General features: G+C 37.5%; 1 protein-coding gene across 2 annotated transcripts in view; it reads right to left on the reverse strand.

Annotated features, from left to right (window-relative positions):
• LPGAT1 (lysophosphatidylglycerol acyltransferase 1) overlaps positions 1-18,274 on the reverse strand; it is a 64,042-nt gene that overhangs the window by 36,044 nt on the left and 9,724 nt on the right. Inside the window, exons 1-2 of one of the 2 annotated variants that reach the window (XM_054398081.1) lie at positions 11,084-11,094; positions 3,417-3,535 (exon numbers count right to left, since the gene is read on the reverse strand). In XM_054398081.1, the coding sequence (XP_054254056.1) occupies positions 3,417-3,488 (72 nt within the window). In that variant the 5' untranslated portion in view covers positions 3,489-3,535; positions 11,084-11,094. Of the gene's footprint in view, positions 1-3,416; positions 3,536-11,083; positions 11,095-18,274 lie in introns of those variants that run through there. The other variant, XM_054398073.1, reaches the window with a different exon arrangement.

Here is an 18,274-nt window from a genome sequence, read left to right on the forward strand (position 1 = left end):
AAGGAGTTAAAAGAATAGGACACAATTATCTTGTTTGCAATTAAAAACAACTAGATTAATGGATATTCATTCTGTTCTTCTACCAAGGGCAGAATAGAAGACACTGCTAGACATTGATGATGGCTTTTCCATTTAATATCCTCAGGAACCAAAGAATGCTTATCAGATGAATCTCTTATCACGTGCATTTCAAGAAGACTGAGCAAAGACGTTCAGAAATGTTTTGAGCACACATTCATAGTTGTTTGTGGATTTAAAGAATTTTTGGATGCTGTTTCAGGTCTTTTTTGCGTCATCGTTCCGTAAGTTCAGAATGCAGAAAAAGCTTCTACCAATTGTACAAAATATCTAGGTGCCTCCTATCGATGAGCTCACTTTCATTTCACTGTACATAGATTTTGTAAGAAAGTAACCTGAATAAACTGACTTTCATCTTTCAAGCACCTCTAACTTAACAATGAAACCTGGGAATACACATCTTGAAACTTTGCAAACAGCTACAAGTTCTACTTTTTTTTTCTGCTTTAAACCAGAAAAAAAAATAGTCACATTTATAACTTGCAATCTAGTCAGAAGGCACTGATAACAGCATTTTAAACTGTTTCTCTGACCTTAATATTTAGGAGGCCTCAATTAATTTACTAAGCTCGTTTTAACACCCACTTTCACAAAAAAAATTGAACTATATAAAAAGTGTAATTAGGTCACTTCTGATTCAGCTGAAATCTTACTTTATATGGCTTGTCCTATAGTAACATCTATTAGACAAACAATGTTAGTGCAGCCCTACCACTAAAATTTTAACTTTTATGTAAATTTCACACCTCTATTGAGAGAGCATGTTTTCCTTAGTCACGGAAGTGAACGTGAAAGGGAAGAAACATCTTAACACATGTATTTTAGCTTACTGCTTAGTGAGATGAAATTTGCTTAGTATAGATAAGATAGACTAACACTTTATTTATTTACACCTTATTTATTTAATTTATAAAAGACTAGAATAAACATACCTTCATAGTTCCTGACACGGCCCTTAGGAAATAGTGTCAAGTTGCATGAATGTTTCAGTGTTCTACCTCACTACACAGAAAACCATGGAACTTAAAAATCATAAAATTCTGATGTCTCTATATTTTTTTTTAAAGCAGCATTAAACAGTAACTGCTTGCAGATTACATCTGGTTTCAGTCAGTATTGGTTGGCAAAAGCAAGCAAAAGAAATTTCGGACTGGCACTGCAGTAAGGTCTTCCTAGTTCTGCCACTGCACCATCAATGGTGAGAGAACACCTTTGGTAAGCTGATTACTTCTTGTTATGCCCTTCTGTATTAAATGGAAGTGAATCTTTCATCCTCACAAAACACTGAGAGGTTTTGAGCGGTAAAGTGCTTAGGAATTACTGGAGCTTAAATATCCTAAATAAAATAAAAACCATCCTGGGAAATGACTATCTTGTTACTAACAATGAGTATCAAGGTTGTGAAGGATTCCATGTTTAAGTTTAAACTGCATTTAAAGGGAAATGCCTAATTTAAATAATTGCCTGTTGTATCAGGATTTCTTTTCAACAGGTACAATTGGGTTTCTTTTATTCCTCCAGTGGTTTCATAGTAACTCAAAGTAAAGACAATTCTCTTCAGAAATATGAGGAATACTATTTAAAAATACCTGATTCAGCAAGTTCTGTCAAGGATAAACTGTCATGATCTCATTATTTTTAGCCACTTGCACTACTCATGCTATATTTTCAGCATATGTTGAAGATTATGCTTTATAATTTCTTTATTAGATAAAAATATTATAGCCATACTAGACTCTGGGCATGTATATTCCAAGAACAAGGACAGCAATTATTTCAGTGAAAAAAATAATGATTTTAAGGATGTTTTGCCTTTCTGAAAAGCTGCAAGCCTAACAGTTTCCATGGTGAAGATTATTTGACATCCTAGCACCTTCCTCCATTTTTAAGATCTACATTAACTGAAATTTCCTATTTTCTTAACTGAAGCTTTTTAGCTATGGAGTCAAACAGGATAATTACGGCTTAGACATATAAGTATACATACATGAGTCAGTGAAGCTCTATGATACTTAAAACACCTGGGATATCAATGTCAAGATTATATGCAATACATAACCACAGGACTATACTCTCACAGACTATCTTTATCACAAAATTGTCCTATACATAATTTTGAGGGAGGGAATTAAAGAGTATTTATTCTGTCCTTCTGCTCCTTGCGGTACAGTACAGAATACCATATATACCTAATTTCTTCAATTTCAGGACAAATTAAAGCAATTAAAAGTACTTTTAAAACACTCTTCTCTAGGCTACAGTAGAAAGAAATAAATTAGTGTATGCTCAGTCTTGAGCAGCATTTTATTCTTTGATTTTGGTTTGAGTTTGGTTTTTTTTGGGGGGGGGAGGGGAGAGCGTGTTTCTTTTTTTTTTTTATCAGCTCTGTTGTCATAGGTAAGATCTGGGAAAACATCTAAAAAAATGTGACATCACTGGTAGAGAGACAGAGTGGATAAGCAATCTCTGTTAATATGCACAAAGAAAAACAGTGTCAGTTCCGAGCTGCACAGATGCAACAAAAAGCTGTTGTGGTTTTCCTTGTTTATTCACAAGAAACTCACAAGAAAGATGGCAACATTAAGACACAGGTGATCCACACCTTCACCTTGCCAGGTATGTCTTCCACCCTTTGTAGCCTAATCATACATATCCCCTTTCCTTATGATTTGCATACAAATTTCCCGTTTAGTCGTCATACTCTTGTTATCAGCACTACACTCCCTAGACCTCAATTTTCTGAATAGCAATGAATGAAACAATTGATATCAGTTGCACTTCTCACCAAGAAATGCTTAGCAGTTTGTGAAATTAGAGTTCAAGCAATACTGACCTTGGCTAGCTAATTTAACTTGGACATGCCCTCATAGGGAAGTCATGTTCAGTTTTTGAACTCTTGCTAAAATCCCACACACAACTTTCTTCTAACTTTGAGAAAAATTCCATGCTTTGTCAAAGCCATAACCAAGAAACTAGACCTGTGTTGGTTTGAACAAAGCTGGCATGGGTTGCACAAGGGCAGAAGGTGAGAGGAAAAAGTCAAGTACATGATTACCTGCAAGACTTGTTTCCATCTGTGTTGGCCTAGAGTAGATGCTCTCTGACTCAGATTTAATTTGACCTTCTTCAAAGGCAATGTTTCTGGTGTAAAACCTGCTCCAGGCTACTGGCTGTCACATTAAACCAAATCTAAACAAAAAGCTTCCTATTCAGGGCCTTGAGATTATTTGGTGGATTAATACATAAAGTCAGTCATCAGTGTTGCATACAGAAGCAAGCATACCCAAGTTAACAAGTCACATATACAGAAACTATTCCACTCCCCAGTTGTTGCCTACCGTGCCTTTATCTTGAAGGCACATCATCAGAGTGCAGACATCACCCGTTGCTTGATGGTTCACCAGCACCATGGCTTCATCTTCTGATACTGCTTTAACATCATCACCCCATTCCACTACTATAAAAGAAAAATACATAGGTAAATTTTACAGTGACCACATGGAAATTTTATTATCAACAAAACCTCAAAGCTTCCACATCTTGATAATTTTAACAAAGAAACCTACATGTCAATTTAAACTGGCACATAGCATAAGATAGGAATATCAGCCAGACCATTTTTCCAAGCACAGGGTATCCAGCTTAGTGTTAAATTGCATGCGCAGAATAAGAACAAAACAAAAATACTCTGCCAGAACATATGCACAGAGATTGATCTTTCTGTGTCATTATACCATTCTATATTTAGGGTCTAAAAATTGCATAAGCTTTTGACCCAGCTTTCAAATTCAACTGTCTCACCTCATTAGATTTAAAAAAAAATAATAATGTTGTCAAAAAAGGGTATTTTGTAGTTGGGTTGTTTGTTGTTGTTTTTTTTTTTTTTTAACTTAGCACAGTTTGTGTCATTTATACACCTACTATTATTAAACTCCAGTGAAAGTGAAACAAACAAAAAGTAGTAGAAGCATGAGGTTTAAGAATGCTACATTAAACAAACTCAGTGATTCAATTCTAAACAAGTTAGCTATAGTCAAGAAAATGGGTTCAGAAAATGCTGCTCAGATGACAGAAACAGTCAGTCGCTATTTTGCGGACCAGAGAACAGATACTCCACTGGCAAGAACAATGTTTGGAGGAAGCTACAGCTGTTGATCACCCATCATTTACACTGACTAGCAAAAATACGCTGAGGTAAGGAAAAGGGGTTAAAATTGCTAGCTCAATCATCACAAAGTAACTAGAGAAAGAAGGCTGCCTCCCAAAGAAGACTGCAGGATGGAAAACTAGAAAAAAGTCTGTTGTAAATTACAGATCAGAATATGTCTAATGCTCTTATTGGGGCAAAGAGACAAGTGAGTAGAGTCTGACCGTCTTCAGTAAAAGAGACAGTTACTGCAGCACAAGTTAAAGGATGGGCAGATAGAGCTGCTGTATGAAGTTCAACAGGACAAGTAAGATGCATTACCTATGCATGTAGGACATGACTATTTCATTGTGTTCACTCAGTATCTTAAGTGGTTCTTCCTGACTGTTTTCATTTCTGATGAAGGAAACATTTTGCCTCCACTATATTAGCCATGTTTACTGCCAGAAGACCTGTTAATAACAAGTCTCATCACAGGACAATTGATCATTTTACTATTATCTGTCTTTTAAGCAGTGGTTTAACTGATGCAAAAGCAATAGACTACATGCTGAAGACAAGACGAAATAATCCATGCATAGATTCTCTGTCCTTCCAGAAACTCAAGTTTTAAAATTTCCACTTCTACTACTTTCTAGCAGCTCCTAAATTAGTATTGAATTGACACTTGAAACAAAAACAATAAAATGCTGTATTTGATCACAACAGATAGAAAAAGACTGGAGATATGAAGGTAGGGAGTACTATTCCTCTCCCTGGGCAAGCTAAGCATAGATCCTTTCTTACTTTTGTCAGCATGAACTTTGAATATCTCCTTTATTCCTCTCCTCCTCCAATACATGCAAATTCCCTCCGATGTTCCCCCTAACTCCAGGGAAATTGGAAAATACCTGGACATAGCAGTCAGTTAACCATGCACCTTTCTTAAGTACTTCACACATCTACCTATGGCAATACTCCACACGGCAAGAAATGAAGATGAAATGAGAGTGGTTTTAAAGGAGCACAACTGACAACCAAAGAGAACTTATGAAGATTAATTTGGTAGAAAAAAAGTAAATTTTTAACATACTAGGTGAAGCCCAGTGTCTAACTTTGCAACTTTTAGATAGGCCTCAGCCAAAGAAAAGCAGGACAAATAAGCTTCTGCTGTTACTTAAGAGTATTTTATCTACTCTTGCTAAATACCATAGAAGGTAAAAACAAATAGCATGCGCTAACAAGTTTCAGATGGCAAGTAATAAAAAAGTGGGCTCTGTTATCTCACTCCAAATGCAAGGTTAAAAAAAAAGAGTTTGATTTAATTCTTTAATTGATTTACTCAATTCATTCTATCAAATGGCCAGACTAATAGCTCAGCTTCTGCAGCTCAGCTATTAAATCACAGTGATTCAACTGGACATCCCTTAGATTCTTTACCCTCTCTAATTTCTCCTGAGGCACTCCAGCTGTCTCTTATATGTAGTAACAGTTATGGTCAAGGAGACAAGAATCAGTTTGTGCAAGTCCTTCACAGAGCATTTCTGGATTGGAAGCAGAATAATAAACACAAAAGCGTGCAGAGAAACCACTGCCATTGCTACAATTTTTAAAAGAGGGGAAGATCCCCTGAAATATCTAGAGTTCTAAGCTCATAGTGTCCCTTTTAAACTCAGTGGGGGGGAAAATGCTCATCTTTAGTTTTCTCATATTGAAATTTTCCAAAAGAGCAACTTTTGCTTCAAGAAACTCTTGTGCTATTACATTCCTCCACTGCAGTTAGAAAAATTCAAGTCAAAGCCTCAACTGCATGGCAGATCCACTGCCACATCTTGCTCCACTGCAGCAAGACAAAAAACAGCTAAAAGGGAGGGGATTAGTCTGAAATCATGGTAAAATCAATGCCAAGAAAATCTGGTAATCCTGACTAGTAATAGCATCTTTTACCCACAAGACTGAGACAAAAGGATTTAGCTGTAATAGATGTTTATTTGTGACTTAATGTTGTAAGCAAGAGACTTCTCCTGGAAAGGATGAAGAGAAATTTACTTGCAATTGCATGAGCCATAAAACAAAGATTTTTCTTTTTCTGATATCAAAAAGTTCTCAGAACAATTCACTGCTTTGTAATCACATCCTTAGCATAAATGTGAGCATATAAGCAACGCTATGAATATTCAAGCACTGTAATTGTTGTACATCATTAGGCTGAGCTAACTGAAAATTCAGTAAATTTATTTTCTGCTTTAGAATATACCGGGCAAGAATGGTAGTCTAGTATTCTGCACAATTGCCTAGCAGTTAATATGAACTAATTTATTTTGCATACTGCATTATAAAACTTAAAAAATGTTCTGAAACTTTTTACCATCTCTTCTTCCTTATAGTAGTAGTTGCACTGCAGTGTGGGCTGTAAGAACCAGCACAAATTTTGTTGGCATCTTAACAACTTAACTTATAACAAATACCTGAGTTTATTATTTCAAAATGTATTGAGTGTTAAAAAAAAAAAAAAAGCCTCCTGATAGAAATTTCAACAGCTGTCAGGAAATGAGCAGTGAATGAACCAGATGCAATTCTCATACTAGCATCATCAAAATCTAAAAGCTACCATATTAATCCAGTAAATAAAAAACATTGAAAGACCGATGCTTTATGGCAAGGTCATGGGAACTCTAAGTATTCTAATCACAATTATTTAAAACCTCAAACCCATAAAACAGCTAGATAAGTCATCTGAAAGTTATGTGTAAATGAACAATTGATTTAGATACCCATTTGCTTTTTTGATTAGAGTCTACACAAAATATTCATAACTCTATCTAGAAAGTAGAAAAGGCAACAACTTGTACCCCAGAAGTAAAAGTTCCCTTAGACCCCTTAGCTGTTCTGATCACTTGTAATCACTTCCACCCATGAGGAAAGACTTCGAGAAAGCTATCACAAGAAGTTATATCTGAACAACACTGTCAGCACATCACTTTATGCCAGTTACTTGGTAACCTTCAGTAACAAACAAATGGCTGTATTAAGGGACATCCTCCTTTGCTTCCTCAAAAGCCACTCTGCTTTCTAAAAGGAGGAAGGTTATTGTTAGGCATTCAGCAGTGACTAACTTGTGAAAAGCAGGTTTCTATGTTTTAAACTTTCTTCCTTGCTCAGGCACTTGTGTCTGGCAAATTGCAACCTTGCTTTACTGTTATTCACAATGGCTCACCAAAGCATGTTACAGCTAGAGTACAATTGTTAAACTCATTTGTCTCTCCTTTATAGATGGGATTCTTTGATAACTGGCATTAAGAAATCCCCTCAAGAATCAAACCCAGAAGGATAAATATGTACTTGAAGTGTTTTTTCCCCATTAAGAAATAGGTTAAAGCTATTTGCACACTGCTTGCCTGCAGTGAAAAAAACAAAACAAAACAAACAATGCAGTATGCAAAGCAGCATAGAGGTAGATTTCCGCATTTATTAAGCACGTAATTTTAAGCTTAGAAGGTATTTAAAAATACCTATATAAAAATTAGACACAATATCATGAAGAGAAAAATACATCTTTCTATCCTGCCCATTCCTTCCAGAATCTGTATTGCAAACAAAACTTTCATTTATTGTCTCAAGTACACACAAGTCATAGAAGTGATCAATGAAATTACAAACCAGAAAAGGAGGGAAAGAACATGCATACAACACCACATCTTGTTAAACATGGCTTGCTTCACTTAACATGTTATCTTTTCCTATTAAAAAATGTAAACTTACTAACCGAAGTATTGTCAGGTTCAATGTTATTACAACGTACACAACTTAAGGTTGTAACAAGATTTTGCTACTACAAAATAAGCATCTTTTAGAGATAACTTGATATAGACTTTTATGATGATAATAAACCAACCTGCACTGACATTTTTTTCCTTTTCTTTCCATCAAGAAAAATGCTTATCATAGAGAAGTCAGAGAAGCAGCAGCAACTAGGGAAGAGAAGCCTGCAAATAAAGGGTGATTGTTCCCACAGTACATGTTAATAAACCAAGGCTAGGTTTAAAGCCACTGGTCACCCTCTTCCTTTTTCTTTGGCAAACCATTTTGCACACCTCTATACCTCATTGTGGGAAACAAAGCACGTTTTCTTTTGCTTTCAGTTCTATTCTTTTTGGCTTCCACTCTCTCATTCTGCCGTTTACAGACAGATCTTTGCAAAGAAGAGGACTTTAGCAGGTACAACACTTATGCCTTAAGTCAACCCCCGCTCTTCTTTCAGTTGATTGACAGCAAGAGGTGTTAAAAAGAGGAGACCATTACAACAGAGACACCCTGGCTCTTTCACCTTCCTAACCAACCCAATAACCACATTTTTCTTAAAGCACAGCCATTCCTCTTGGAAGCAGGCCCTAGCAATGACTACTTCTGAAGATCGACTTAATTTTCCTGGAGCGCATATTCAAGACCTCAGGGATACAGTTTGCTTGAGCTCCATAATTCACTGGCACAAGAAATGATGCTTGTGGCTGAAGAGAGGGCTCCTTTCACCCATATGTGACTGAGAATCAATAAACACAAAACCTTAGCTCACCTTCAGTGAAGCAAACTTCTTCCACTGCCTTCAGTATAGAAAATATCATTTCAAGAGCTTCACTTCCTTGCAATGATGCTAGACAAGGAAATCTTTAAAGTTCACAAATTCTGTCAGGGTACACAAGCTATGCTCACTACAGATATTTCAGGAATAGTTTTAATGTATCTTACGTCTTACAAGAACGCATTTTTCACCAGACATACCCTCTACATTTTGCTGGACATCTCCAAGAGCTGTCATATGCCACTCCCATGACACCGCTTGAATTGTAAAGGCACCAAAGTCTCCCAGCTCATAGTTATGATCATCCAAAGTGGAACCCCAGTTGTATGCAGTGATTATTGATTCCAAGGAACAGTACAAGAGACGTAGTGTTTGTAGCCACACAGGTAAATGTTAACTGTGAACGTGAAGACTGTGCCTGATTTTAGCTTTCATGACCATACTGGTAATAAACGGTAGCAGTTGAGAAGTAATTCCACTGTCTGACTTGCTGATACTATTATTAGAAAAGCAACTTCAAGACTGAAGAATGGGATGGAGTGCTGAAATCCTTTTGAAATACCTTGTGCTCATGAGTCAGACCACTTAGAGAAGGAGTAAGCTGTACAGTACATTCCTCCCCAGTGACAGATAAAATACATTAAGTATTAACTACCCAGAGGAACACCAATGTGTTCATAACCCAATATCCTAATGCTCTAATACCTTACATACTGCAGATGTTATAATGGCCAGAACAAAAATAAATCCATTCTTGAAGCCTAGAAGAAGCAAAACAATGCAGCCGCCTCACAATTTTTTCTCACCATGGAAGAATAGCTCTGTACATTTTAAACACATACAGAAAATGAAACATCAAAACAAGTAAAAGCTACCATAGGATAATGAAAATCAAATAGTCAGACTTGAAAGTTAAAAATAATTCTAAGAAGTTTCAAACTACACACAAAAAATTATCTAGTTAGAATGGCACTGTAACCAAAGTCCTAAAAAGAGAGTAGAATTTGAACTAACAGTAAATACACTTCAGACTAACTGCTATCACTTCAGTTCACATTTAAAGGTGATACTCGGTAACATTTTGGCCATTCTGGATACATTGTGGGAAGAAAAACTGTGGTTTATGGTCAACAATATTTATTTCCAACAGGAAATAAAGATGAAATTTGCAGGACTGTCTTCAGGATGATCATAAACCAAAAAGAGGTATATATATTGAAGATGATCTTTTTGCATTTTGCTGGTTAAAAGCTTCCAAACACTCTGGAGATGACCAAAAATCTGTTAACATCACAAGTGAGAGAAGCAAAGAAACACATGTCCATTAAAAAAGCACTGAAGAGACTGAATAGAAGAGTATCAGCTAAGTCATTACACACAGCAAAGGCAAGACTGGCAGCTTACAAAACCTGCAGTTTTATACGGGGAGAAACCTCCTTCGATGATCCCACGGCCAAAAGACCGCTTATATTAAAAAGATCCCGAGAAAATTTGGTCCACAGATGTTATATTTCTCAGACACTATAGATTCGAAAATTTTAAGGAGAAGAACCAACACATATAAGCTTTTTAACCAGTTTGCACTTCGTTGTTCAACCCCAAGGTCAACAATGGAAATGCCAGTCAATCTGTCAACATAAAGATGTCCAGCACTTGTCCTTTTTGTCAGACAAGGCTGTGGGTCCTATATTTCAGACTCTCCATCTACAAGCTGATACCACAGTCTTAAAAGTTCTATTGAGTGTGCTACATATTGAAACTACAATATTCTATGGTTACAGTCCAAAATACATCTATGAAAAACATACTAGCTTTTCTAGAATTAAAAAGAAAAGTTCCTTTGAAAACGGAAATTTCAGAATACAACACTACTGCAACACTTCAGAAACATTTCTCTTTGTAAAAGGTTAAGAATGGCAAAAGAGCCATGACAACAGGAATGAGTGTTTCTTTTCTCTGATCAAAACACATACCAGGGCATCTGGGTAGCTAACAAAATGCTACAAATACTGAGCTTGCTATTATTGTTACTCTTATCAGCCTTGCAAGCAAAGAACAGATGGCAGCAGCTCTGTATTTTTAATAAGCTGAACCCAGCAGGTTAGTACAGGACTTCATCCACAGTCCCATCACCACTGCTGCGCAGGAACTGAGCTGACAAGCAGGGTCTGACACATGAAACACTGACAGACAGGAATCATTCAATACAGGTGCTACAGTGTTTTTAATTCTCCCTTTAAAAATTACAGGTATCTTAAAAAAAAAAAAATCCCATTTGCTGCATGAGCTAAAGAACTTACTGCCTCCTGGATTCAAGTCAGAAAAAGTCAGAAGCAGACCTTCCCTCTAGACAGACCTGAAAAGAATGAGAAAGATAACAAAAGGGAAATATTCATTTAAAGAAAGAGAAAAAAGGGGGTGTGTAAGTCAGAAATTCAGTATGCCAACCCTGGGACTTCAGCTTTAAGAGGAAAGGTGTATGACAGAAAATCATCACTCCCAGCTGCAGGCCAGCTGCAGGCCAGTCACTAGGGTTGTACCCTGGGGTTGATACTGGAACCAGCACAGTCTAACATCCTCATTTGCAGCTTGAATAATAGGACAGAGAGCATCCTCTAACAGTTTGTAACAATCTTACAGAAGCAGGAGTGGAGGCTGACGTGCCAGATGGTCGTGCTGCCATACAGATGGGTAGGGACAGGCTGGAAAAATGAGCCAACAGGAAATTCAGGGAGTTCAACAAGATGTGCAGAGTCTCACATGTGGGGAGAGGCTTTGCAGAAAAAGCCTGGTGGACAAGCTATGAGCCAGAAATGCATCCTCATAGCAAGGCAAACATTAGGAAAAGCATTGCCAAGATGTGGAGGGAAGTACTCCTTTTCTTCTGCTCAGCACTGTGGAGACCACATCTGGAGCACCGGGTCCAGTTCTGGGGTCCCCAGTACAATACAAGAATTCAAACCTACTGGAGTAAGTCCCACAAAGGACTGCTAAGATGATTAAGGGGCCAGAGCATCTTCCATGTGAGGAAAGGCTGAGGGAGCTGGAGCTGTTCAGCCTGGAGAAGAAAGGACCTCAGAGGTGAACCTTACCCATACGTAAGTAACTAATGAGAGTGCAGAAGAGAACTAAAGAAAACTTTGCCAGACTTTTCTGCAGTATCCAGTGACAGGCTGAGAGGCAACTGACACAAACTGAAATACAGAAGATCGCACTTCAACGCAAGTGAAAAAAACAAAACAAAAACAACAAAGCTGCCAAATAATAAAAATCATTTTTGCTATAACAGTGGTCAAACACTGGCACAGGTTGCACAGTGAAGTTATCAAGTGTCCATCCCAACTGGATGAGGACCAGAGGAACCTGCTCTAACTGACTCTGCTTTGAGCAGTGGGTTCAACTATATGATCCTTAGGTCTCTTTCAGCCTAAGCAACTCTGTGATTTACAGCCTGACACCAGGAGGAAAAACATTGCTAAAAGAATTCTTTCTTACTGAATACCTTCAACAACATCAAAATGTACAATTTCATCCTCTGGCATGAAAAGGAGCAGCCTTTACAGTCAAAAAGCATGTACTGCAAATACAAACTGGCAAATTTTTTCCATTTTACTGTCACAGAACTGCAGCAAAGACAACACTGAAGGACAGTTCAAATCTTAGTACAAAAGAGGCAGAATATGACTCACCTAGGACTAGACAACTCAGGCAAAAATGTGGAACCAGTAGCCAACACCACAAACTTGAGGTAACAATACATTTTAAAGATATTCAGACACTTATCTGTATCTTTAGCTTTATTATGAAATATTATGGTAAACTAACCTATTGAGACTGCCTTTGTCTGCGTTTCAAACACAAAGCACGCAAGGAGCTACATTTAAATGGAGCTACTTTTAATTACTCAAACATCAAATGCCTACTTAACACTGATATAGCAGCTGACACCTACTTAAACATGACTTGAAGATTAGAGTAGTAACAAGTAAACAAAAAATCCCCAACATGTGAAGTGGAAAGGCCTCAATTACTTATACTACTATCTTTATCTAAGATATTTCTTATTTTTCCTATTTTAAGCAAGCTGTTCTAATATTTGAGAAGCCACTGGAGCATCACATGAGCATCTGCACTGGTAAAAAAAACCAAAAAAAACCCCAAACAAACAAACAAAAACCCACCAAAAAAAACAAAAACAAAAACAAAAAAACAAACACACAAAACAGCCCAACAACACAACGAAGAAGGAGGAAGCACAATCAGAGCCATCAGAAGATGGGATGATGGGGCAGCAAGCACCAGTTGAACCAGAATGAATCCTTACAGAACTTCGGTCTGCTATCCTGGAAGACCTGCTGGGCTAGTCTGATTGGCCCAACGTGCAAAGCATAAGCAGCACAAGCCACCTAAGTCACCTTTAAAATTGCTAAGACTTTGTTTTTAAAACAAACTTTTTAGGCATGTTGTGGTTGTTAGAGCATAGTAAGCAGAATTTTGCTCTTTTAAAGAACGTTAGAACACATTAAAAATGTCTGAATATGTTAAAAACATGTGACCCCCCCACTGTTCTCCTTTTCCTTGTAAGCTGAAGTACAAAAGAGAAAGATGCACATTCTTGTTACGAAGTTTGTAGCCAAGTGCCACATGCATTACAGAACAGGGACAAAGTGATAGCTGTTTGAATTTTAGTGAGCTTTGGATCTGTTTAGGGAAAACAAATTTAAGAAAATATTTTCTCTAGGAGAGCACTCTAAGAGCACAGCCTCTGTCACAGTGAAAGTACTGCACTGCAACAACAACCTGAGCTGTCTTCGCCGTCATCTAGGCAGCAGAATCTACCCATGGGCAGTATCACAAACTACGACACTACTACTACGATTTCCTTCTGAGTCACTGGCACTGGTATGCATTACTAACTCAGTCCTGTTGCTTGTCTTTCCAGATATGATATTCTTGTGATGCCAAAGAGTCATTCAGCAGGTACTTCACTTCCCTCAACTGTTAAGGCAGCTCAAGAAGTACAGCTATCATATCACACAGTCTTAAAAAGGTAACAGTTAAAGGACAAAACCAGATCTTCCTAGTCAAGTTCCAGAGGAGACAATGCCCAAGAATACACTCAGGTTTACAGCCCTAAGTAAAGGGGAACTTTTCAGACTGTGCAATCAACACCAAAACCCAGTATATCCACACCAACAGTGTGAAAAATCCCATTAGGCTAACGGCCTATGCAAAGCAAATGACTTATGAAATAGCAGTCTACTTTCCTCCAAAGGACTACATCTCTTGAAGCACAGGAACAGCTGGAACCTGCTTTGCAGATGTTAACTGAGGATCTTGATCAAAAGACAGACAGAAGAAATGCAAGATGCCAACTAGCTGCTCTAGTGCAAGCTGGCTAAAACAAACAATCAACAAGCCACCACAGAGGACCACAGCACTCCCAGAGTTTCCATTCAACTGTGTGGCTGCTTGCTCAGAGCTGTGCACTGCAACACCTTTCTTCTCTATGTGACAGAAATAAAAGTCTACACAGCATAATCCAGAATAACATGAACACTGAGAAAACTGGACAAAGACTCCACTGGAAAAAAATTAATCCACAAGACAGAAGCAACCCTTCAAATAAATAATTGGGGGGAAACTGTAATTATGTTTCAAGAAGAAAAGAAGACACTAGCAGACTCTGATGGCAATAAATAAATACAAGATAATCTGTTAGCATAAATAGGTAGATGTAACCCACAATAGATTTTTGGCTTTTGCTTTCAAAGGGTACAGATTTTGAGTCCTTACTGCTTCCGGACAGTGATACTTAACACTTGAAGGAACTTGTTACAGAAAGTTGAAGTATATTCTGTGGTAACTGCCCAAAATGAACTCCTGATGAAGACTGCGCAAATTTTCACTGTTGTTTGAGAAGCAGAAAGCTCCATAACAAAGCTCTGAAAAAACTGCTGTTTAGCTCTTTTAAAAATAAAAGTGAGGTATTTGGAAAGTCACAGTTCTAGCCATATGGAAGATTCTGCTCCTATTTAGTCTACGCTTCCAAGTCGGTTAGGTTGAAAATACAGCTTTAGAGAGCAAGTAACTAGTGACATACAGCAATGAACCAACCCAGGAAGTGATGGCTGTTTCCTCTCCTTTTAAGATTCAAAGATTGCAAGTTTCCTTGAAGCACCGAGAAGCTTTTTAAATGTTCTTCCCCCCCAAAAAAACAGCCGCAGAAATAACATGACAATTTTGGCAATCTTACAACAAATATCCCAAGGCCACGGCATATCAAGTTTTTCTAGGGACAGCAGAAGAACTCAACAGAATTTAGTTATTACCTACTGCATAATGTACTGGAGAGGCTAGCTAGCAATAAAAAAACATTAGTTGGAAGTCTCACTTCCATTTTTAACTTCAAGTTTTAAGTTATTTTATATTTTGAGACCATAAATTTTTCAACGACATGCAAAATGCAGAGAACTGGTACTGGACTGCAGAAAGCAGGAGAGCAATTTCTCACAGTAAGCTGAAAAAGTACATTATTTCAGTGCACTTATAGTTACATCACTAACTGTAATAATCAAGGGTTTTCTGGTACCCACAAAATCCTCTGAAGTGCCTTAAGGTTTATCAAATACAGAAACCAGCAAACCGTAATGGGACTGGAAGTGAGCAAACATTACTTTTCTTTAAACAAGATGTGGATCTTGCCTAAAACTACAAGTGAGAGTTTGCAGTCATCTCTCCCTACACACAAAGCCTTATTAGATAATACAGTGGAAAGGTATGATCAGTCCTTAAGCACTCAACTAGCTCTAAACTATACCACCAGGACTAGGCACAGGCAGGGGTTACAACCAAAAGGGTATGTACTAAGAAAAGCTGCCAGAGTGAGAAATAAGGCTATGCTTTTCAGAAGATGGGCTATGTTAAAAAATATCATAATTACACTAGAGAGCAAGGAAACTGTTTTCCCAGCGTTCAAATCTGACTGAGATTAGAACAACAGAATTTTCTACATATCCCTTAAATAAGTCAAATTGATTAAAAATAAAATATAATTTTAAAATCAGATCACCATTTCCCCCACCTAAAGAAATGAAACTGCATTACTTTAATCACTGATTGAAGGTTCAAGTCAAGAGAACCACCAATACTATTACTGGAAACCAAGATTCTGAATGTGCCAAGACGACTCTTTATCCCAGCTCTGGTCACTCACTACCTTCTGCCATCTCCCTACAGCAACCACCGAACTGAGAAGCTTGTCCACCTGAAGGACTCTGGCCATTTAAATCTCTTAACTGGTTCAAACTGGACAGAAAAACAAACAGAGCTACTGAGCACCTGAATGATCCTAAGAACAGAAACAGATGTTCAAACAGTGTATTTTGAGATTGCACTAATAGCGTAAGCTAAAAATCAATATCCTCAAGCAATAAAACTGGCTGCTAATCAAACAGCTAGGGCATTATTCTTACCTCCAGTCACAGACTTCTGTGCCATCCTCCAGTTAGAGTGGGTTAACAGAATCAAGTCAGCAGACATTTCCACCTTGCCTCCCTCATTAGATGATTCTAGCTGATATACCTCAAAGCAGCAGCAAAAAGTTTACTGTTCCTAAATAAAAAAAGTTTAGCTCTCTAGTGTCTGTTACTATTATAAAACAAATAATCCTCTTACACCTGCTGACAACTGCAAAAAATACCTTGGATTTGTGGCTGTCAGTCTTGCTGAGAGTAAGACATAAAATGGTCAGACTTGATACAAACATTTTCAAACATACTGAAGGGCTGATTCCAACACCTACCCTTCACCCTCAGTGCACATACTAATATTCAATGCATTTTTCAATGAGATACACAGGTCCCAATTTTGAAATATGTTGCTGCAATGACAGTAATTGAAGCTTTTTCTCGTTTTCCCCTTCCTCAAATTGAAAAAAAAAAAAAAAAGAAAAGAAAATCCACATCTCAGATCAAAAAGTTTTTCCACATTTTGGGAACAAATGGCAAAAATGGCAGCAAATAAATGTTGGGGCAACAAACCAAACAAAATGAACAAAAAAAAAGAACAGACTTCAGAATACTTCAATTAAAACCAGCACTTCAGTGCAGAGCAGTTCCTCTGGATAACACCCATAAGGGGGCTGAACAACAGAGTTGTGAAAGTCTGTGGAAATAGCCTTCTATATTTTATGTACAGAAACTGCCACAAATGCAAGAAGATATTACAGATCTCAAAATTTCACTTTACAATAAAACTACTGTGAACACTCCTCGGTCTGTGGGCACCAATACACACTGTAAGCACTTCACATGCAACTTGTCATGATCTGTGGCTACAAGTGCCTTGGCTTACTCATGAAGCACTTACCAGAGCTTACAAATTACTCTTTAGTCATACAAAAGAAAACTAGAAAAAAATAAATTTATTCAGGCCACCAAAGTCTAGCACTCTCAGAGTTAAGAGCTTTGGTCAACATACTTCAAACATGCAATTTTCCCTATCTAGTGAAACCCTCCATACTTTGCTCCAAGAAATCCTGCATCAAAACAAACCCAATGAGTGACAAGATACTCAGATTTAATGCCCTGGTTTTGCAAAGTATTGGGCAAGGGTGGTAATGGATCTGGAAAAGTACAGAGCAGGCTACATGCTATAGGTCTTTCTTCACCACAGCAGCCACCCAATTAACCCTTAGCTTTCCTACAACGACAATACATGGTGACACCCCTTGTGCTTATATGAACTCAGCTCTGCATTTTAGCTTTCAAGGTTTAGTCAGCTGTTAAAACATTCATAGGGAATGTAAGCAACAAAAGGGGAGGAAAAACATTTCAGTATTTTCTCCCACTGAAACAGATGAAGCACAAAAGTGCTTGTCCAGCCTGCAAAAATCTTGTCAAACTCCAGAAGCCCAAGATAGGCATCAAACAATCTTTAAATATATCCAAAACAATAGAATTACCTGAGCAAAGGCCTTGCTGTTGTCATATTCCTCACCTACATCACTATGTTAAAAGACCAAAGTATAAGGTTTGATGACACAAGACTATCAAATAAAAAAGAGTCATCTGTTTTCATATAATCCACTGCATGTAAGAAATTTAACAGATATTTTTTATTAATTCTACCTCCATCTGAAAGTATTTTTTAAAATCCAAACTGAACTTAACAGCTCCTTCATCTCACGTTAGTATATACAGTGTCCAACTAGATTTATTTCCCAGTAAAGCTGTTGCTAGGAGGAACAAAAGTTGAATTTTATTACAGAGACAAGAACCAGAAAACAAAATGAATATGAAAGAATAATGCATTTGGAAAGGAATCTGGCAATTACCAGAGTTGGCAGTTTGCCAGACCATCTATATTTATGGATACCAAGAGACCAGGTGCAGAAACAAAACTCAAGAGGTCACCTTTCTAATGCAATGCCTTCATGCGTGCTTCTTGACCCTCCTCATGCTGCTCACACCCACATTGTTGCTCTCTCT

The sequence above is a fragment of the Indicator indicator genome, chromosome 2 (genome assembly GCF_027791375.1).
Source record: "Indicator indicator isolate 239-I01 chromosome 2, UM_Iind_1.1, whole genome shotgun sequence".
NCBI classification, from domain to species: domain Eukaryota; kingdom Metazoa; phylum Chordata; class Aves; order Piciformes; family Indicatoridae; genus Indicator; species Indicator indicator.